Genomic DNA, 21,258 nt, shown 5'->3' with positions numbered 1-21,258 from the left:
ACCTGGATGCGTTCCCAATACATTTGTTAAGCAACATCTTCACGTGAGATATTCTTCTAAGTGCTAAGCTTACTGTGGGGAACGCCTGCTACCACAAAGCATGTTCCAGTGCCCCAGAACTCACGTATCATAATCCTACCGCCCACGCCGTGATGGCACTAGGAGGTGGGGCCTTTGGGAGGTAATTAGATCATGAGGATGGGGGCCCCGTGAAGGGGATCATTGCCTTCATAAGAGAGGGCACTGGCTGTCACTAAAGAGAGCTCCTCACCCCTCCACCATGTGAGGACACAGCAAGGAGAACCGGGAAGAGAACCCACCAGACACCAAAACTGCCAGTGCCTTGATCTTGGACTTCCAGCCTCCAGAACCATGAGAAATAAATGTGTTACCTATAAGCCACCCAGCCTATGGCATTTTGTGATAGCAGCCTGAACTAAGACCCCCTGCCATAGTTAAGACTGCCTTGAAAGGCTATAATACTAAGGAGGAAAATTAGGGACAACAGACAGAGAGTCGGCTGACTTAACGTTTTGTAATTTAAAATGGCTGGAGGAGGACGGAGGTCAAGGAAACAGCGTCAGGACAGTGACACCTGAGACCCAGAGGTGAGGGCACAGCCGTGGATATTTGGGAGAGAGGTGGTCCAGGCAAAGGGAGCAGGCACCCACATCCCGGGGAGGGGGCACAAAGGCCCACGTGAAGCAGAGGAGAAGCCAGGATGGCTGGGGGTGTGGGGGGCAGAGTAGAACAACTCTGCCGAGCTGGTGTTCTAGAAGAATGAAATTGCCACCAAACCCTCCCCCGAGGAAGTAAGAACAAGCTCTCAAAACCAGCACCCCAAGATCATGGGGATCATTCTGAGTCATTCAGCGAAGAATAAATATGTCCGACGCAGACATTGTTAGCCGGAACGTCTGATCAGCGTGCCCAGCGTTCCAGGGCACGCCACCTCCTGAGGACCAACCACTGGTGAAAGCACACGAAGTGCTGCAGGGGGTTTGGAACACCCGCCTGGATGCCGACATCTGCTCGCAGCCCCCAGAGCTCCCGCACAAACCCCTTCCCTCACACGTGGCCCCGCCAGTGGGTCAGGCCCTGCTTGGAAGCATCTGGCGGGTGGAAATCGTGAGTGTGCGTGTGAGGAAGGGGGGAGCCCCAGCCCCAGGGGAGCAGGGTCTGCCGTCGGCCACAAGCAAGAGGAAGCAAAGTGCTGCTGAAGGCCTTGGTGCAGCCGGCCCGCCAGCCCCTCCAGAGACAGCCATCGCAGGGCCTGGCTGTCACTAAAGCGACGGCAGGCCTGACTCCAGGACCTTATGTCCAAGCCCGGATGGTTTCGCTGGAATTCTATTCAACACTTAAAGAAGAATTAACACCAATTTTATATGAGCTCTTCCAGAAACTGGAAGCAAAGGAACCATTTCCCAGTTTGCTCTATGAGGCCAGTGTTACCTTGTTACCAAAGCCAGACAAAAATAGTACGAAAGGAAAAAGAATGAAAGGAAAAGAAAAATATAGACCAAAATCTCTCATAAATATAAATGCAAAAATCCTACTCAGCAACGTATAAAAAAAATTATACACCATGACCAAGTAGAGTTTATTCCACAGACGCAAGCCTGGTTCAGTATTCAAGAATCAATCTAATAAACCCGTCATATCAACAGGCTAAAGAAGAAATAGCACATGACCATATCAACTGATGCAGAAAAAGCGTGTGACAAAATTCAAAACTCATTCATGATATACATTCTCAGAAAACTAGTAATAGAGGAGAGCTTCCTCAACTTGGTACGTAACATGTAAAACTGCCCCCTCCCCCCACCAGATTGGGAACAAGGTGAGGCGATCCACCCTCACCACTGCTATTCAACACAGCACTAGATGTTCCAGCCAGGGCAAGAAAGCAAGAAAGTGCAATCGAAGGCACTCGGATTGGAAAGGAAGAAATACAACTGTCTATATTTACAGATGGTATGATGGTCAACATAGAAGAGCCCAAGGAATCGACACACTTTTTCCCTGTCTATGTCTTATTACTGCAGCACCGTTTGTTGAAAAGACTCTCCACTGAATTACATTTACACCTCTGCCGAAAATCAAGTTGCTGATGTGGGACAGTTTCTGGGGTCTCTATTCAGATCTGTGTCTCTCCCTCCATTAATAACACACTGTTGTTTGTTTTTGCTTACCACTAATAAACAGATTTATTTGGAAATTTCTAAACCTGCCATAAGTGGCGCTTGCCAAGCCCTAGGCCCACCCTCCTTACCAAGCTCCAAGGAGCAACGACAGTCCTCCCACCTCTCCCCCTTCACCTCCCCCCGCCTTCCACCAAGCACGCCCACCCACACCTCAGGCCACGCCAGAGAACTAGAGTGCAGTCTCGCTCTAGGAGGCATTACCCCTGGGCCCAAGAGCCTGGGTGGCAGCCCTCCGGCATCGCAGGGGATGATGGCGGCCAGAGGTGCTTGCATAGGGTTAGGAAAGAGAATAAGGAAGGAGGCACCTGAAAAACCCCAACTTACCCCTGAACAAAAAAAGTGGCTCCTGCATGGAAAAACCTGCTCCATGAAGAGTGCAAATGCCCAAAGGATAGGGAAAACCAGCAGCAAGGCTGGGCTGGTAGGAATGGCACCACACTGCCATGTTAAATTTCAGTTTCAGCGTTCACGGCTAACGCACAGAAATACAGTTGACTTTTGTATGTTGATCTCGCGTCCTGAAATCTGCTGCACACCTCAGTGATGGCCATCCGTCTGAGGCAGAGGGAGCAAGGCCACGGGTGGGGGACCAGCCTGCACGAATGTCCGGCATCTAGCCTTGGCCCTGGGCCCGCGCTTTTCTGTGCAGGGGAGCCTGCCGGACCCACCCCCCATCATTTCCACAGGTCACGTGGGGTAAAAACCCACACCCCCACCCACCCTCCTCTGAGTCCTCGGACAGGATCCTGGCATGGGGCAGACTGCCTTCCCCATATGGCTCGGCCAGACCTGGGCCTGGGACCCTTCACTGTAGTGGGGACGGTGCCCTGGCTTCTGGGGCCACGCCTGAATGGCAGGTGGCCAGCAGACTCCGGGATGCCCCCAGCGCGCGCTGCTGAGAGGAAACCCCGGGCCACGTGCCCCTCCGGGGACCCCGCTCCCGCTCTCCAGGAAGCACTGTGTCACGTGCACTATTTTTTTAAATTAAGTAATTAATTAGTTTAATTTATTTTTGGCTGTGTTGGGTCTTCATTGCTGCATGAAGGCTTTCTCTAGTTGCAGCAATCAGGGGCTACTCTTCGTTGCAGTGTGCGTGCTTCTCATTGCGGTGGCTTCTCTTGTAGCGGAGCACGGGCTCTAGGTGCGCGTGCTTCAGTAGTTGTGGCGCCCGGGCTTAGCTGCTCCACGGCATGTGGGATCTTCCCGGACCAGGGCTCGAACCCACGTTCCCCTGCATTAGCAGGCGGATTCTTAACCACTGCGCCACCAGGGAAGCCCCACATGCACTATTTTTAACGTCGATTAAAGGTTTGGGAAGAGAAAAAATAAACTCCCAGAATAAGAACTCTGGTTCTTTCCCCTCCTAACCCCAGCTTCGAGGTGCCTGCACGCGAGGTCCTAACCGGCAGCAGCAGCACTCAATCTGGCAGCGACCGATGGGCTCCCTCGAGGGACAGGGCGTGACAGAGGCTCCCCACTAACCGTCAGCAAGACAGCGAGTCCGGCTTTGTGAACCCCCTCCTGCAGGAGGAGTGGAGGGGTGAGCGCATATGGGGCAGGACGCAGGTCCCAGCAGGCGGCCCCGGGATGTGCTCAGGCCCACCGCCCTCCCTCTTTTCTCCTCTTTCTGTTATTAAGGGAAGTGTGGTGAACCCCTGTGTCCAACGGTGTGGCCCATCTCCCCATCCTCCCCTCACCCCCAGACATCTCATCATTTCTTCACACGCACCTGGAACACTTCAGCGTACGGCTCTGATGTGATCCGTATGTTTTATACCACACACACACGCAGTACACACAAATAAAAGCACACATGACTACAGCGGAACAGCTTTTTCTAAGTAACGGAATATTGTCATTGATTGCGTTATTTGGAAGCCGACCGTGAGCTCTTCTTGGCTAAAAGTGTGGCCGAAAAGTTTCATCAGCAGAGTTGGGTGACGTGCCACGGTCTCCCCTGACTCTGGGGAGCGCTGACTTGACTCCTTGGGAAGGAGCCTCTGAGGCTGCACCGCGGAGGCCGGCCTCCCGAAGTCAGACGACGACTCGGCATCTCACGGGCTCCCACCGTCAACTGCCTCCACGTCCTCGGCTCTGAGGGAAGATCCAGCTTCGAGAAAACCACCGAGCGGACGTGGCCCTGTAGCCACGCTGGCTCTACCCCTCCAGGACCGCTCAGACGGCCACGGGGAAACCCGCCCTATCCGAGCAGGGGAGCACCCTGGGGCCCACGGGCAGGGCTGCACAAAGGCTGAGGCGCTGTGCCCACCGCAGAGGATGGACTGATCTCTGCTCCTCAGAACAGGGAGCACGAGGGGCCACCAAAGCCCACCGACCTGGTACTGACCTGGGCTCCAGCCCATGACCGTGGCAGGACCCTGTGTAGGTCAGTTCCTCGGGGGGCCTTGGTCTCCCCACCTGCAAAGCGGAGCTGCCAAAGCGTCCCCGGGAGCTGGGAGGCGCCCTGATGAGGCTGCCGGGCCGCAAGGAGCCCCAGCTGTCTGCGCTGGTCAGGGGTCTGTTATCCCCTGGAGCCCGGCCTCTCTAAACCGGGCCTGGTGGCCACTGGGAATCCCACTCAAGTGCAGGAAATCACTCCGTAAAGACTGTGGCACAAGGCCAGCGATCGGGGCCCCTTCCCAGGTCCCACGGGCACCATGGCACCGTGGGCGACCTTGCCCACGACCACCCGACTCGCCCTGCACCCTCGTGCGGTGCGGAGAATAAGCAGGCTCAGCGCCGGTTTCTCTCGGACACCAGAGCCGACGTGGCTGAACAGCCGGGGCCGCGACGAACCTCCATTAAGCACACGGCGGGGTAACCTACAGTCCCCGAGACGACCCGCGCTGCTGCTGCTGGGTGAGGGGCGCCCAGGCGCGAAGCCCCCGCGTGCCCGGGCACCCCCGTACGCGTGCCCCGTAGCGGGGGTGGGGGTCTGCCCTCGTCTCCCGACCCGCGCTGGAGCGGCCGTGAGAGAGCCGGGGCAGCCGGGCTGGCGAGGCGTGTGGAGAAGGAGCGCAGGGCGAGGCGGCGCGGTGCCGGAACCGCAGTGGACAGCGGGGCCCTCCGCGCAGGGTGCGTCCACAGGGCCGTGTCCTCGCCGCTGCCGCCGGCTCGGACGCGGAGGAGACACAGCCCGGCTCGTGGCCCACCCGCTGGGGTCGGTGGTCCTTCGCACACGGAGACCAGGATGAGAAGACGGCCACGGGGCAGGGGAGGGCAGGCCGCTGCCGGGCGAGCGTCGGGACACCTGAGAGCCAGAGGAGCCTCCCGCACCCCCCAGCCGGCTGCCATCAGGCGGCCGCCCAGGGCCTCTCCGGAGGGGCCACATTTTCCAGACCTAAGAAGCACCACGAAGGCTGTGCCGGGGCTGCTAGGTGTGCGGGGCGCTCGTCGGCCTCAGGCTAGACAGAGCCCCGGGACCAGGTCTCCGAGCGTGGCTGAGGCCGTGGCTTGGGCCTCGGTGGCCCTCCTCCAGGCTGGCCCAGCTGCACCCCTGCCGACTCCCGGCGTCCCTGGTGCTCCCTGTCGGGGACCAGAGCCCCGGCTCACGGCCTGCCTCGCGCCGGCCTGGGGCTCCTGGAGGGCGGGCCCCGTCAGCGTGCTGACCTCTCAGAGCCACTGGTCTCCCCCAGGCCAGGAAAGGCGCATCTCGGTCAGGGCTGACACCGGGTGCCGCTCCACTGCCCTCCTGGAGTCTGGGTGGCCCCCGCTCCAGGCCCTGCACGCCGAGGGCAGGGACCCTGTCACACACCCACCCCGGGCGCTTCTCACGTTAATAATGGGCAGGATCTGCTTCCACGGAGGACAGAAGGGGTGCCGGCAGAGGCCGAGTAGGGTGGGATTTAGAAAGGAGGGGGGGGCAGTGAGGCAACTGCACTGACAAGGGTGACGACCCAGGATGACCACACAGAAACCACGGGCTCAGCTGTCAACTGACGTCCACCCCCGGCCCCTCCAGGGTGGGACTCAGGTTCTCACCAGGCCCTCATGCTTCCTTATCAAAGTCAACTACCGGGACCTGAGCAACACGACTTATAGTAACAGAACCACAGAGACATCAAAACACATAACCTCACTACAAGCCACACTCGCAAGAACTAACAAGGGAACTTTAAACGTTCCTTGCCCTTGACCCACGTTTCACATAGAATCACATTTCTTCGTAGGTGTGAAACTCCTAAAAAGGTGCATCTCCTAAAGGTGCATAACTCCTAAAAAGAAAGACCCACCTGCCTTATCAGCGAGGGCAGCCGTCACCCTCGCCGCCCCCGAGGGAAGGACCAAGTGCGGCCCCCGCAGCAGGTGACCCTCGAGTCCCTGACCAGCAGTCCAGAGCCCCCGGCGTGGGATTGACTGCCACTCGAGGACAACCAGGAAGACTGGCCGAGTCTCCAGACTGGTGAGCAGTCTACATCCACGGAGAGGCGTGTCCATGAGCCCAGCAGAGCACCGGCCGGAGTCTCTGCTCCACAGAGTGTGGCATAGTTAGGGCACCAGCCTTGTGAACACGGCGTGTGCAGCTACAAAGGTAGAGGCCTGGGGCCCGGCAGCACTTGACCGCTCCTTGGGGGCCTTCACCAGAAACAGCAGGGGAGGCCGACTCCACGCGGTTTTCAAAAGTCAACACTAGACGATGCAGTTGGAAACCCAGGAACCAGGATCAGCTTCCCACACCTCCCGCCCCCAGGACGGTACAGCTGTCCCTGCAGACACCTGGGTCTTGCACAGGAGTTGGCCTGAGCTCTGGGAGCAGCTAGCAGCAGGCCACAGAGCTGGGGCCCCGCAGAGCGTGTTTACATTCCCCAGCTAGAGAACGCTGATCTGGGCTCAGCTGGAGGGTGGGTCCACTTTGAAGATCCCCCGACACACGCAGACTCTGCCATTCTCCCTGGCCGGGGCCTGCTTGGTGGAGGAAGTCTTTCTCTGCAGATAAGGCAGTGGGGTGACCCGAGGGCTAAGGGGCCGGGACGGAGCCGAACGCCTGCTTTTTCCCAGTTATGACCAGCAGCTGACCAGGCGGGGAGCACCCCGTGGGCAGAGCCCACGTTCCAGGGCCACGTTCCAGAGGGTGAGCCTTGCCGAGCCTGGTGTTCCAGGGACTCTGACCAATCCTGGGGTCCTGGGCCTTTCAAACAAGTAGACAACAACACGTCTTAGGCAGATCGCTAGGACGACCCAAAGTCCCAAGCCCTAGATCTAGAAAGCAGAGACCACCTGAGTGCAAATTCTGGCTCTACCCTGCTGCATGACCCCGGGCACGCTGCTTAAGTTTTCTGAGCCTCAGTACAATTTAAAATGAGCAGGGTGCCGTACTCCACTGATAGTAAGGCATATTTCCTCACTTTGACGACTCTAAGATCAGCACGCTTCTTACGAGAGACAGCGTCACACTCTTTTCTTGTAGCAGTCCATAACGTTTTGGCGTGTGCAGCGCTGACGGAGTCTCCGACTTGATGAAACATGGAGCATATACCTTGAAAGGCTGCTCTGAGGGCCCAGAACAGAAGCTGGCACACAGCCCGTCCTCCCTCGCTGCTGGATGTCCGTGCCGGCTGACGGGACTAGCCTTCCCACGACTGGATGCCTGCCTGCTGCCACAAAGACCTGGTGTTGGGATGAGGAGCAACTTACGGTAACGACAACAGGGCCAAGGGGAGGGTGGGGGCCCCAGGGGTCTGTACATGACCTTGACAGAGAGCGAGAGGCAGTCTGGTCCCCCAGCTGACCCCCAACTTCCCTCTCGGATCCCTTGGTCAGGAAGCTGTCCTGTCAAGCAGGATGGCCCAAGGTGGAGCCCTGAGCCCAGCCGGCAGGACCATGACACCCAGGGCCAGCCTTGGTTACTATTCTCATCATTCCTGTTCCATCAACCCCTGGTCACACAGCACACTTGGATTTTCAGAAACGTTCTTAGCTCTGGAGCCAGATCGCGTTGCCAGGAGCACTATTACAGCACAAGCCTTAGAGCAGAGAAAACGACCTTGTTCTGTAATTTTCCCAACACCCAATTAGAACAGCAGCTACGGAATTAATGAGACTGCAAACAGCGCACTGTCTCTTTAAACGGTTTTCCTGCGGCCAGTTGTTTACAAAGAAATTCCTCAGGCCAGGAAGTAAGGGGTGAACCTGGAGCCAGCAAGCACTCTTGGGGAAGAGGAGCAGGTGCGCCTGGCAGGCCCCGATTACAACCTCCGAGGGCGGGGTGTCCGTCCCCTGCGGATTAGAGCGCGCTCTGACTCAGCAATCTGGCCCGCCCAAGCCCTCGGCCGAACGAGCGCCGGCCAGCGGCGCGCCCCCGGGGGCGGGGCGGACTCCCGGGCGGGGCGGGAGCGGCGCGGTCACGTGTGTACACAGGCCCGCGCGGCGTGCGCGCCGTCAGCCCCGCCGCCTCTCTCGGAGCCCCGAGCTGCCCCGCGAGCTGCCCCCCTCGCGGCGACTGCGCGGTCCGCGGCCCAGCGAGCCGGTGAGTGGGCGCCGGACGCGGGGTGGGGGCGGACGGGCACACTCGGGGTCTCGGCCCGCGCGGGAGCAGCACGGGACGCAGCGGCCGGGGCCGGTGCTCCGCTCTGACTCTCGGGTCCCCTCGGCCCCGCCCGGGCGCTGTCCCCCGGCGGGTGGGAGCGCTGTCCCCGCCCGTGGCTGCCCTCCAGCCGTGCGGAGCCCAGCCGGCCGGGGCCGCTGCCCTGCGGTCATTCACCTGTCCGGGCAGCTGAGAGCTGCTGGCCGCGTAGGAGGCTCAGCAGCGCCGCCGGTTCCTCACATGTCCTGCCGGGGACTGACCGCCCGCTCCTGGGTCACCGTGGTTGTAACTTTCGTCCCCTTTTATGATTACAACATCTTAGGAACTTCTGGAACGACGTCTAAATGGAAATATCAAGTGCCGTTAATGGTCTAGGACACTTGATAAAAAGATAAAAACCCCTGGGCATGAGGCTCCTTCAAAACTTGAGAAGAAGGCAGTGCCCCCGCTTCTGAGCACCCACGTACCAGCACAGGAAACCCAACACCAAGTTAGTGACATGAACACGGTAGCCGGGTTCATGGTCTCGGTGGGGCCCTGGTCTCAGTGTCGCAGTCTGTCCGGGCTTTGGGGAGACAGAGGGTGAGCCTGGACCTGACAGACTGGCCCCCCATCGCTGGATGTGCACTCACTTGGCAGCTCCAGGCCGCCTGCCGACAGCCAGCTCCGTGCCTCGGCCGAGCAGCGGGCCCCCTCCTCCTCACGGACCCCCTCCTCCCCACTCTCCGTCTGCAGCATCTAGCGGGCTGGCCTTCAGTCACCCAGGGGCGAGCAGCCTGCTTTCCCGGCCTCTGCAGACGCGAGAGTGTGAGCGCGGTGTCTCTGACCGTGCTCCAGGCTGCTCACGCATGACGGGGGGGCCAGACACACTACCGTCCCATCTGGGTCCTCACCAGGGCGCTGCTGAGAGGGAAAGAGGCCCTACTGATAATTACGCTGAGGGGACGGCCACACACCCCACGACCCGCTGCAGGGTCCAGCTCTCCACACCGGAACCTCCAGCATCTTCCTAAATGGAGAAGTCCTCTCTAAGATAATAGACTTTGAAAAACCATAGCTTCCATCTGGTGAGTGCGTACTGTGCCGAGTCACGGACAGGAAGCTGGGGGGTGGGCCCTGCCCTTGACTGCTGCTGTCCTGCTTCCCTGGGGGGTATGGAAACACCCTGAGGAGAGACGAGCACAGCATTTGTTCTGCACTGACTTGGGGTCCCTGGAACTCAGAAGCCCCTGGCAGGCGGGTGACGGGAGAAAGGCACGTATATCCACTGGATGTGGGTGTGGGGGGTTTTAGGTTAGAACGGAGAACTGCTTATACCTATTATATAACTAAGAAGTGACATGCCTGCAAAGATCCCTGCCAGGGGGTATGCGTGCGTGATTACAGGTGGGAAGAGGGCCCGGCCGCTTTCCGGGGCCGGGAGAGGAAGGTGCTCCCTGGGGAAGCTGCATCCGTCCTCCAGGCCCTAGGATGTCATCTGGACCCTGAGAGTACAACCTGCCACCCGGCCTTTCACGCCCCAGTTGCACACCAGGGCTGCGTCTGGGGTCAGGGCTGCTGGGTTCTGCAGGCGACAGAAGCAGGCTGCTTCCTCCTTCAGCAGAGTGTCCAGCTACCTCCCCTTGCTCGCCGCCGGCTCCTCAGCTCTCTACGGCTGGAGCCTCTTGCACGGCTGGGCCGCACCAGGCTGCGTCTGTCCACGGGGTCTCAGAGGCCCAGGACCCCAAAATACCAGCCAGGCATCAAAGAGCAGAGGGCACTCAGTCTAGGGAGTAAAAGTGAACTTTCTAATTTGAGAAGCTAAAACGATGCTGCCAAGGGGCCGAGTTTGGCCCCCGAGACCTGCCAACAGAGCACTCCTTGAGTAGCGGAGGGACAGGGTGACACGGGCCGCCTGTCCCGTGTGTCCCCCCGGGGTCCCCTGCCTCCCACACACGCGGTGGGAGGGCGGAGCGCACCTAGGAGTTTCCCAGTTTTAATGAGAACCAAGGAAGCAACTGTCGCCATCATACCAAGTGTAATGGGCAAAAATAACTGCCGGCGTTCCTCCCTTGGAAAGAACCACGGGCAGCGATAAGATCTGTGGCTCCGAGCACCCCCCAGGTAAGAGCACACCAGGGAAAGGCAGGGCGGGGTGGGGAGCCCAACAGGGTGCCAGTCTGCCCGAGCCTGAGTGGAGGCCCGGTCTGTTCTCAGTGTGGCCGTTGACTTTCTGAGCGAGTCTTCCTGGTTCTGTTTTCCCCTGGTTGAGATTACCTGGAAGGAGCATTAGCCTCAAACCAAGGTAGTCGGGGGACAAGAAAAAGGCAAGGAACTAGTGCTCCACAAACAAAGGAACACGTGTCCCATATTCTTCCAGGGTGAGGAGCCTGGGGCCCCGGGCGGGTGTCCCGGGCAGTTGGTCCCCGTTCCTGCAGCCCTTCCCGAGCGGCGGACGTGCCGTTCTGTCCCCCGGAGAGCCAGAGGCAGCTCAGTTTATGCCTGAGGCAGGCTACGTGGTTCACACTCACCACTCTTCGGTTCAGAACCTTAAAAAGCAACAGGCTACAAAAATCAGAACACCCCATCTACGTAATGGACCGTTTCTTACCACAGCCAGGAAGGCGCAGCGTCTGTGATAGGAATCAGTAGCGTAAGCTCTCTACATTGAAGACCTATGAAAACATCAGCCTTTCCGGAGCGTCTGGCTCCTACCAGCTGCATGTTAATTGTAGCTAGAGCCTCTGCCTGTTATTACAAAAGGAAATAAACGTTCAGGAGTCATTTTCAGCGCATTTTGATGGCTCCAGAGCATTCAGCTGAAGTCCAGGTATGGTGCGCGGCGGGTCTCCAGGACGTCAGCCAGGCCGAGCTGCACTGCCCAGGCACTCTGGGGAAAAGCCTGTGACACCATCTCGGGCCTCCTCTTCCCCGGACACAGCCAGCCAGGCTGCAGGGCACCAATCAAGGAATGCTCCCGCTTCAGGGAGCTCTCGGCAGGTGGGAACAGACGGGTGCAGTGGGCCGAGTTCAGCGACCTCGGACGGGAGTTAGCCGGTTCTTCATTCTGCGGGCTGTGTGTGTGCCCACGCTCACGCTCATGCACGCGCACACGCTCACTCAGGACCCCCTGCCCGCCACGGCCGCCCGCTCCCCGCCCCCCGCCCCCCGCCAGGCTGCTGCTCTGACGTGCTCCTGGCATCCTCCAACTTCCACAGAGATCACCGTGCACTGTAGCCCTGAACTTGAGCAAGGTTTTTAGTTACCTGTGGACGTTCACTTTGGAAGGGTTGGTTTATACCGTTCTGGGCTCTTTTTAAAAAAATCAAGGAAGAAAGACGCTGACATCTGGCCTCAAAACACTTCCAGCAGCTAGCCCAACTGACGTGCGGTCCTTGCCAGCAGAGAATGAAAGAAGGGACCGCGGAGCATCTGTAAGCAGGGGCGCCGTCGGGGAGGAGACCCCAGCTCAGCGAGCGCAGCCCCAGAGCCTCGCTGCCTGTGTTGTCACCGAGGCCCTGGTGGGGTCCCGGGGACTCAGCTGTGATGTGGGGTCTGATGGGGCCCGCAGCCTCTCCCCGTGAGCACTCACACTGGGCCTGTGACCGCGCTCAAGCCCTCTGTCCCCTCTCCCCCAGCTTCCTCTCCCCACATGTCAGCTGGCAGAGAGTCTGAGCGAGAGTTCACGCAGCAGCTTCCTCTGCAGTAACGGAATGTGGAGGAGGGGGAGGAGCCGCGGCCCCACTGCCCACGCCGGGACGGGCCAGGCTCATCGGCCGACCGCACTCACCCCACCCTCCCGACAACCTCCTGACCCAGGGACCAAAGCCAGGCAGCTGTGAGCAGGGTGCCCAGGGAGCCCGGTCCTCAACCACGTGGAGTCCTGGTCTCGGCCCCTCGGCCCAGCTCACAGGCCACTGCTTGGTTCCCTCCGCAGCCCTTGGGCAAGAGCTCTCAGCAGGCAGCGTGGGTCCCTCCCGAGGGGAGGACTGAGTCAGGCCAGGGGGCGCATCCGAGCCGCTTTCTCAAAGTATAAAAACAGGGCCCTTGGTGCAGCAGGGCTTGGACATGCGCCCTGGGGCCCCGAGGTCCCCAGGTGGGCACCGCTTCACACCTGGTCCCGGCTGTTCAGCTCCATTGACCAGGCCTGTGGCCAGTCCCCCGCCAGGGCCCCCCAGTCACCAATCATTGGGGGGGAGCTGCTGCCTCACTGCGCTGCCCCCGCTGCCTCGGACACCACGGCCCCTCCTGGGCTTCAGGGCTTCCTAGGCCGCTGAGCAGAGGCGTGGCCTGTCAGCTCACCTTTCCTGAGGCCCAGCCACGCCACCTAGAGGGGGCCTCCACACTAAGCCCGTGTCCCGCAAGACCCTCTCTGCCCACATGTGACTCCAGTCAGCACGGCCCGGCACCCACCCAGGCCACAGGGCCATCCCACGGGGCCTCCTGGCTGCCAGAGAGAGCCGGCAGACGTCCTGGAAGTGCCTGCTCAGGGCCCAGAGCAGAGCCGGGGACCATCTTCTCTGGAATTCAAGACAGCAGGAGAGCTGCCCTGGGGCGCTCGGGCCAGCGCCGCGCTCTGCACTCACGTCGGCGTCCACCTTGGAGCCAGGCGGCCGTGGGTTTCCCTCTCATGGTGTCTCCGCTCCTCCCCGCCCGAGCCCGGAGCAGACAGCTCTTCAGTGCCACGCGGCGAGCCTCCCACCCTGCACAGCCGGGGGAGCTCCCACCCGAGGGGCACACAGCGTGACCACGGGCTGGCTGAGCCTTCCCAGGGCTGGAAGTTGGCGAGTCTGGGAGAACGTCTTCTTGAAAGATAATCATTGGAACCCAGAGAGGGTCTTGGAAGAAAACTATCAGTACTTCTGTGCAGAGGAACCATCTGTGATGAATGACAGTCAAGGAAGAGAGGGGGCTCTAGAGACAGCTGAGTCCGCAGAAACGGGTGCGGGTGGGACAGAGCCCCGAAACGGCTCCGTGCCCTGGGCCTCCCGTGGAGACAAAACCACTACTTCCACATCCAGCAGCCCCGAGCAGGGCTCGCCCCGCCTGCCCCATTGGAGGTGGCCGCCCTATCACCATGCCCTTCTGACGGGCTAGCTTGAGGTCAGTGGCAGTGCCGCTGGCCAAGTACCCCAGGTGGACGCCACCTTGTCTGACCATGAACCTCTGGCCTTGGGGCCTCAGCCTGGTTCCCTCCAGAGGACCCTCTGTGCTGCAGAAGTGGTGAGCTCGGCTTTGTTCCCTTAAAGGCTTCCCTCGGCCCCCGGTGCCCCACACGCAGCGGGCGGGCAGGGAGGCCTGAGAGCCCCCATCACACTCACAAAGCAGCAGCCCCAGCAGGCCACGCGCAGCCCAGCTCGTTCATCGGGCCCAACGCTGCCCGACTTCCGGGTCCTCTCAGATTCTCTGAAAGAAGCATGATTTTTGAGCTCCAGCCTCTCCCAGGGCTACCCTCCTGTGCCATGCATGCAGCCAAGCCTGCAGAGAAAGACCCTGAGCAGGTGCTTCATCAGTGTCAGGGGCAACGTTCTGAGCCAGCGGAGCCCTCCGCCCCGGCCCAGGGAGATGACCTCCACCCCGGAGTCTCAGGCCGGCGGTGCCCTCCCGCGGGCGAGGTACTCTCTGCTCTGCCAGGCTGGCCGCCCTCCTCTCCTCTCCACTGCTGGCCCCAAGCCTGGAACCACCCTGGCCCGAAGCTAAAGACCTCTCCATCCCCTCGAGCGAGACTGGCCAGACGCCCGCTGCATCGCAGCCACGCCGGGACCAGGCAGGGGAGCGGACGCTGGGAAGGCCGCCGTGCTTGCAGCGCCAAGGCTGCTGCTTCAGGAGCGTCATCAGGAACCAGACAGACAAAACCCTCCCACGGCGGGGATGCAAGTCACCTTTAGCTCAGTAATCAACCCCCTTATAGGAGGAACAGGATGAAGCTGTCACTGGACCACCGCGGACAGCCCGAGGCACGTGCCAGTGCCGGCCTGCGGAGCTGCTTCCCGCTCCTCTGCTGGGCCAGGACACGGGTGCCCACCAGCCCGCTCCCCCGGCCCAGGGCCACACGCCGGCCGAGCAGATGGTCAGGGCTCGGCGGTCCTGCCGCCGGCATCGCTGTGACCCCCGAGGCAACGCGCCTGCACGCATCAGCGCGCCCCTGCTCCGTGGGCAGAGGCTGGTCGCAGCCCTGGCTTGGCACGCCTGCGCAGAAGAGAGGCGACCACAGGCCGGGATCCGAGAGCAACTGGGTCGTCTCTGGGTGGACGTGCACACACCTGTACGTTCCCTGGGCCTAGCGGAGGGAGGTCAGGCAGGGGCCCTGGGAGGAGGCTAGGACCCCGACCAGGCAGGAGAGAGAGGTTCGGGCACGGAACCGGGACCCAGCCGGGCTGGGGGAGTGGGGGTCCTTGGAGGGCCCCTGGGTGCAGTCCTGTGGGAGGACAGGAGGTCGGGGCCACTCCTCGTGTCTCATCTGATGAAGGGGCCGTGGACGAGGCCCGGTGCGGGCGCTGCAACTGGCTGCTGGTGCCGGAGGAGGCGTGGGGGAGGTTTGGAGAGTGGAGACGCAGCGAAAGCACGAGAGGAAGGCGGCCGCCCCGGCCAGCGAGTCTGGAGGCGGGCCCGGAGGAGGTGAGGCAGGAGGGCAGCCGGACGGGACAGAGCCGGGAGGACAGGACAGCGGATGGGACAGAGCAGCAGCAGGGGAGCCAGCAGGGTGGGAGGGGAGGGGAGGGGGGAGGGAGTGAGGGTGCAGAAGAGGGCAGGCCCGGGAGCCTCGAGGGGCCCAGCGGGCAGCAGCGTGGGCAGCTCTGACCAGGAGGTGTCAGGAAGGCCCCAAGGACAGGGCGACAGGATCAGCCTGTTCCTAAGGCCAGCCTGGACGAGAGGCCACTGGGGTCCTTGCTCGTCCTGACCCCTGGAGCTGAGAGGGCTGCAGCAGGTGACGGGGTCATGAGAAGTTGGATTATTAATCCTGCCACTTGGGGAGAATGTGGCAGCTTTCAGAATGAAAACCGCCAAGCGCTCCACATTTCGGCACCACCAAGGACGGCCCACCGAGGCACCGGAGAGAAGGAGCCCGGCCACTCAGGGCCTACCTGGCCTCTTCTCTCCTGCCTCTGGGAGGGACAGGACCGCAGAGAGGGCCCTTCCTGGAATCCTGGTCTCTGCGCTGGCAGCCGTTCCAGTTCCTCTTTCTCGGGAAGGAAGTGAACAGAGCTGGTAACTGGAAAGACAGCCCAGCCCAGCCCGAGCCTGTGTGGAGGGTGGGGGCCAAGCCATTGTTCTCAGGCCCCCTCCTCACATGGCCTGGGGTGGGGGGAGGAGAGTCTTGTTTCCAGATTCCTGCACTTGCAAAACCAGAGCACAAAGGGAAGTGGGGGGACCGCAGGCGGCGGGGGAGGGGCAGGGCATCCTGCAGGAGCAGCACCCGGACCTGGGCAGGGCAGGACGGCTGCCCCCACCGACGTCCTCGGGATACCCGGCTGGGCTTCGAGCAGGTCTGACCAGCTGCCCTGCCGCCGGGGCAGGCAGTCACCTGCTAAGCGTCCCCAAATGAGATCCCCCAGCTCCCCTGCAAGCCCACAGGCGCCGCCCGCGCAGTCTTGAGCCAGGTGGCCACCCACCCCCGGCCTGCAAGTGTCCTGGTTACACGTCCCCTCGGTGCCAGCGGTGTCACCCGTCTGCTTCCTTCCCTTCTTCTCACCCCGCGTGCCCACGCAGGTGAGGATGGGCCTCCCCACTTCAGAAAACGCCAGGCACCTTCATCTGTGCATGAGGCGGCTCCCCCAACAGGTGTCCCTGCCCTGGGCCCGCTGAATGACACCTGGAGACGAGGGGCCTCCAGGAAGAACGTAGGGCCAAAAAGCAAAGACGGACTGAAAGCAAGTGAAAACTGGTACTTTTAGCTCGTGATCTGCATCTGAAATCGGAAGTGTCCTCACGGTTGACAACTAAGAGGACACACACAGAGCTGCCTGTAGCTCACGGGGCACAGTTTCTAAGTTCTGTGTTTATGAGCTGCTGGAAAACAAACTCAGGCAGGTTTTTAATCTCAAACCCGGCACTGACTCTCGAGACACTCACAGCCTGTCTCGGGCCGAGCGAGCCGGCCGAACGAGCACGTGAGTCTGTGAAGGAAATTCTCAGTAGGTTTACTCCATGTGACCACCTCCCAAGAACTGAGCCATTCTTCGGCCAGGGCAGGGCCCCTGGCAGCAGCTCTGCTCCTCCGCCGACAGCGCTCCCCCTGCCCTCGGCTGCGGCCCGTGAGGCTGCAGGGCCCCCCTTCTGTCCTCGGTTTCCGAGAACCTCTGCTCAGTTGACTTCCCCTGGCTGAGCCCGCCCTCCACGTGGATGGGGATCCCCAGGAGGGGCGGGGGCACCAGGGGACCCGCCGTGGGGCCATGGGGGGAGCCGGCGGGCAGGGCCGCCCATCCCACGCGCTGGTCCTTCCAGACACAACCCTTGTGCCTCAAACTGGCTGTAAACAGGGAAGAGCCGCTGCACCTGCCCCGGGAGGAGGGGCGTCACGAGAACCCGCAGATGGACGCCCACGCGCGCAGAGGTGCGGCCCAGGCACCAGGAGACGTGGGGTCCGGAGTGAGGCAGGGCAGGCGTGGCGGGAGAGTGAGAGTGCGTGGACGGCAGGAGGGTAGGGACTGAGGCCCGGGGGGGCCGCTGGATGCCCTGCGAGCCGTGTGAGGCCGGAGTGGAGGGGGACTGGGCCGCAGGCTGGTCACAGCACGCACAGGCCGCTCTGGTGGACCGGCTCCCCGGCCCCTTTCCAGGCCGTGGCTCAGCAGGCAGGAGCCTGCAGGCATTTGGGACGGAGATGGGAGGGAGGGAGCCAGCACTGAATCGGCAAGAAGAGGACGTAGAGGCTCCGAGGACCCCACGAGGGCGTGTCACCTGCCTGGAGCTCCCGCCGGCTCCCCTGACCCCAGGGCTCTGGAGGGAGGACCCGTGTCCCTGCGGCGGCCGTGCCCCTCCCAGAGGTGACGGAGCCGGCAGGCGGGCAGCAGGTCGGGACCTGCGTCGCCCCGACCTGGCACGCCTCGGCCCAGACGCAGGACGGAGGGGAGGGCGGAGCAGGGGGCTCGCGGGATTCCGCGACTGATGCGGGAAACCAGGGATGCGCCGGCAGGGCTGCAGCTCCCACCGAGGGGGCCGCGGGAGGCCAGGCCTCGGGTCCACCCCCTCCTCTACAGGCTTTTGTCGCCGTGGCCCACCCAGTCACCGCCCACCACCAAAAGGTGACGGCAGGCATGTTATGGTTCCAAGAGCTGTATGTTTCCCTGGCAAACAGGGCCAGGGAGGCTCCCGTGGCCGGTAGGGTGCTCACAGCTTGCAGCCGTGCCACCTCGGGGTCACAGAAAACACGCAGCACAGTTTCTGGCCGTCCCAGCTGGTTCAGGGGGCAGGGAGGGGCCCAGGTCTGGTCGAGGGGAGGACTCACCCGCTGCTCTCCCCACAGCCCGCCATGTGGAGCTGCCCACTCAACGGCACGGGCGGCGAGGACCAGCTCCCCTGCCAGCACGTCCAGCGGGCCCTGTCCGCCCTCTCGCTGCTCTACCTGCTTGTCGGCGTCCCCCTCGGCCTCGGCTACAACGCCCTGCTGCTGCTGGTCAACCTGCACGACCCGGGCGGCATGACCATGCCCGACGTCTACTTCGCCAACATGGCCGCGGCCGGCCTGGTGCTCAGCGCCCTGGCGCCTGCGCACCTGCTGGGCCCCGGCGCTGCCGGCTGGGCCGTGTGGGACGTGGGCAGCGAGGTCCACGTCACGCTGCTGGTGCTGTTCAACGTGGCGGCGCTGGTGACCCTGTACTCCACGGCGCTGCTGGGCCTCGACTGCTACATCGAGCGGGCGCTGCCGCGCACCTACATGTCGAGCGTCTACAACACCAGGCACGTGTGCGGCTTCGTGTGGGGCGGCGCCCTGCTCACCGGCTTCTCCTCCCTGCTCTTCTACATCTGCAGCCACGTGGCTGCCAGGCTGGCCGAGTGCTCCCAGGTGCGGGACACGGAGGCGGCCGACGCCATCATGCTGCTCAGCGGGTACCTGGTGCCCGGCCTGGCCGTGCTGTACGCGCTCGTGCTCCTCACGCGGATCCGGAAGGAGGACACGCCGCTCGACCGGGACGCGGGCCAGCCGGACCCCTCGGCGCACAGGCTGCTGGTGGCCACCGTGTGTGCGCAGTTCGGGCTCTGGACGCCCCACTACCTGACGCTCCTGGGGCGCACGGTCCTGGCTGCGCAGGGGAGGCCAGTGGACGGGCACCACCTGGGGACGCTGCTCCTCGCCGAGGACCTGTCCAGGTTCCTGGCCTTCGCCAGCAGCGCTGTGGTGCCGCTTCTTTACCGCCACATCGACAGAAACTTCCCCGGCAAACTCCGGCGGCTGATGAAGAAGCTGCAACGTGGGCACCAGAGCTGCTCCTTGGACGAAGCGGGGGCACAGCCGGCGATGGCGTAGACGCTGCTCCTCGGGCCTCGGCCAACCGAGGGGCAGACGGCGCGTGGCAGAAGGCACAGCCCGCAGTGGCCGGGCCCCCCGCTCCCTCCCTCCCTCCCTCTCCCCAGGAGACCAGGCAGAACCAGGCGAGTCCCCTTGAAGCTTCCCGTGTCCTCCCACAGGAAGCCACCCTCAGGCCAAGGCCATGATGTCCGAGCAGCAGGTGCCAGGTGTGAGGATGGGCTGCCATCGGGGCACCTGGCCGCCCGCGGGGCGTGCGCTTGTCCCCTGCGGTGCCTTTCAGGTCCTCGCCGGCAGCAGCCTGCTCCCCTCAGCCTCATGTCTGGCTTTCAAATGAGTGATGACAATCTAACGCCACTATTTATACTTTGCATTGTTAAAATACTCCATCCCCCCTCCCTCTTGTTCTGTTGTTTATGAAGAGACGTTTGGTAGGAAAGTCAGAAGGTATTAAAATGAAGGAGACACACGGAAGCGCATTCGGGGAATGGGTGGGTGGTGGGCTCGCGGGGCCGGGGCTGCTGGCGACTTGGCGTCCACGTGGACGTGGTGGGAGAAGAGTCAGACGGGGCCTCTCCTGCCCCCAGGTGTGCCCCCGGGTCACGTCCGCTGTCGCTGGGCCAGCGTGGGTCTGTCCTAAACAAGTCCCCAAAGTGTGCACAAAAGTAAATAAACCGAAGGAAGAAAAGTGCTGTTAGGATTTCTAACCTAACCCGAAAGCCGATGGGCCTGCCGACGGGAAAGAGGGATTTGGACGGGTGGGCGTCACCGGGGCCACAAGGGTGCCGCCCGCTCCCGGGACAGACAGACGGATGGTGCAGACCAGACGACCTGACCAGACGGGGCGGGGCTCAGAGGAGCCTCCCTTCCCCCACCCCAAGTCTTCACGAAGAAATTACCGCCCCGCAACCCTCTGACCCTCAGTTCTGAAACCCCCAAACTCCCTAGAAACAAAGATTCGTTTTTCAAGTTTGCAGCAAAGGTACGAGGGTACCTTTCTGAGGAAAGATGAATGTGATGGTGTGCGCTGCCCCAGCCCCTGGGCTTCTGCCACATAAATACACGCGTGTTCACTTCTGACCACCTAGCTGCCCCGAGGAGGAGGCTGGCTCTTTTCTGTGGCATCTACCGGGGAAATCGCCCCATTTGGTCCTAGTCTCTTGGGAAACTGAGCCCTGAGTGAGCTGCATTGCTTTTCTACATGCAGACTGTTTCCCCTCCCGGCTGAAGAGCCTGTGCAGAATCACAGACACACACTGGACGCCGGGAATGGTCCCCGCCCCGCCCGATGTGGCCCTGGGGACGGTTCTGGGCACTAAACCTCAGGGATGGGGCGGGAGGGACTGAAGAGGTCTCTGGGCGGCTCTGGTCGCTGACAAGAGCACAGCCGCCTCCAGGGCCCCAGGCTGTGGTGGGATTTGTCTTCAAGTTCCCCATCCCCTCGGCTCCTCCAGCAGCTGCCCCAACCATCAACGATGAAGATGAAGATGACGATGACGATGACGGATCGCAGTGGGCTGTGCTGAGGGCGCCCCGCAGGGTCCCGGCAGGTACGGCAGCCCCTCCCCCCGCCTCCCTTTCAGCTCTTTGCTCCCAGGGCTCCTGGGAAAAGGTAAACCCCCAGCGCCCAGATCTCTGCCTGCAGTCCTGCACCGCTCAGCCCAGCTGGTCTTCCCCAAACAGCACGGGGGGCCTGAAATCACTTTATTTCTTATCAGTTTCTCAGTGGCTTTGGTTGCAAGCTGTCCAGTCTCGGGGTGCCTCCTGGGTGGGGAGGTGTCAGACGGCGGCAGCCGCGCGTTTCTGTCCCTCCCCCGTCCCGGCGTCCACCTCTACTGGTCACAGAGGGCCCCGAGACGTGACAGAGGGACATACTGGGGTCTCAGGTGCAGGCCCCTCTGCTGCTCCTGCCGCATCTTGGGTCCCCCCCTAGGGCCCCCGCACCTCAAGGAACAAGCCCACCTTCGCCTCGGCCGCTGGTGCCACGACACAGAGCCTACTTTCTGTGGACATTTGCTTGACGATCTCACGCGGAATTCACCTCGGTCACTTCCTGCTGTCCCAGTATGTTTGGTTTGATTCCCAGT

General features: G+C 61.9%; 2 protein-coding genes across 5 annotated transcripts in view; one reads left to right on the top strand and one right to left on the bottom strand.

Annotated features, from left to right (window-relative positions):
- Positions 1–21,258, bottom strand: part of C15H7orf50 (chromosome 15 C7orf50 homolog) — a 96,217-nt gene that overhangs the window by 21,079 nt on the left and 53,880 nt on the right. The gene's annotated exons all lie outside the window — the stretch shown is intronic.
- GPR146 (G protein-coupled receptor 146) lies at positions 8,345–20,044 on the top strand. 4 transcript variants are annotated; one of them, XM_036824543.1, is made up of 3 exons: positions 8,596–8,670; positions 9,050–9,794; positions 18,170–20,044. In XM_036824543.1, the coding sequence occupies exon 3, from the start codon at positions 18,176–18,178 to the stop codon at positions 19,169–19,171; it is 996 nt and encodes a 331-aa protein (XP_036680438.1). In that variant the 5' UTR covers positions 8,596–8,670; positions 9,050–9,794; positions 18,170–18,175; the 3' UTR covers positions 19,172–20,044. The 4 variants fall into 4 exon arrangements, with proteins under 4 accessions (XP_036680441.1, XP_036680437.1, XP_036680438.1 ...); XM_036824546.1 differs by lacking the exons at positions 8,596–8,670; positions 9,050–9,794 and adding an exon at positions 8,345–8,369; XM_036824542.1 differs by lacking the exon at positions 9,050–9,794 and having other exon boundaries at positions 8,575–8,670; positions 18,170–20,043.

This window comes from Balaenoptera musculus, chromosome 15 (genome assembly GCF_009873245.2).
Source record: "Balaenoptera musculus isolate JJ_BM4_2016_0621 chromosome 15, mBalMus1.pri.v3, whole genome shotgun sequence".
Lineage (NCBI taxonomy): Eukaryota > Metazoa > Chordata > Mammalia > Artiodactyla > Balaenopteridae > Balaenoptera > Balaenoptera musculus.
This window is presented reverse-complemented; position numbering and strand designations above follow the sequence as displayed.

Coding starts and splice junctions, on each gene's coding strand:
- GPR146 (XM_036824546.1), top strand. CDS start 18,176: ATGTGGAGCTGCCCACTCAACGGCACGGGCGGCGAGGACCAGCTCCCC.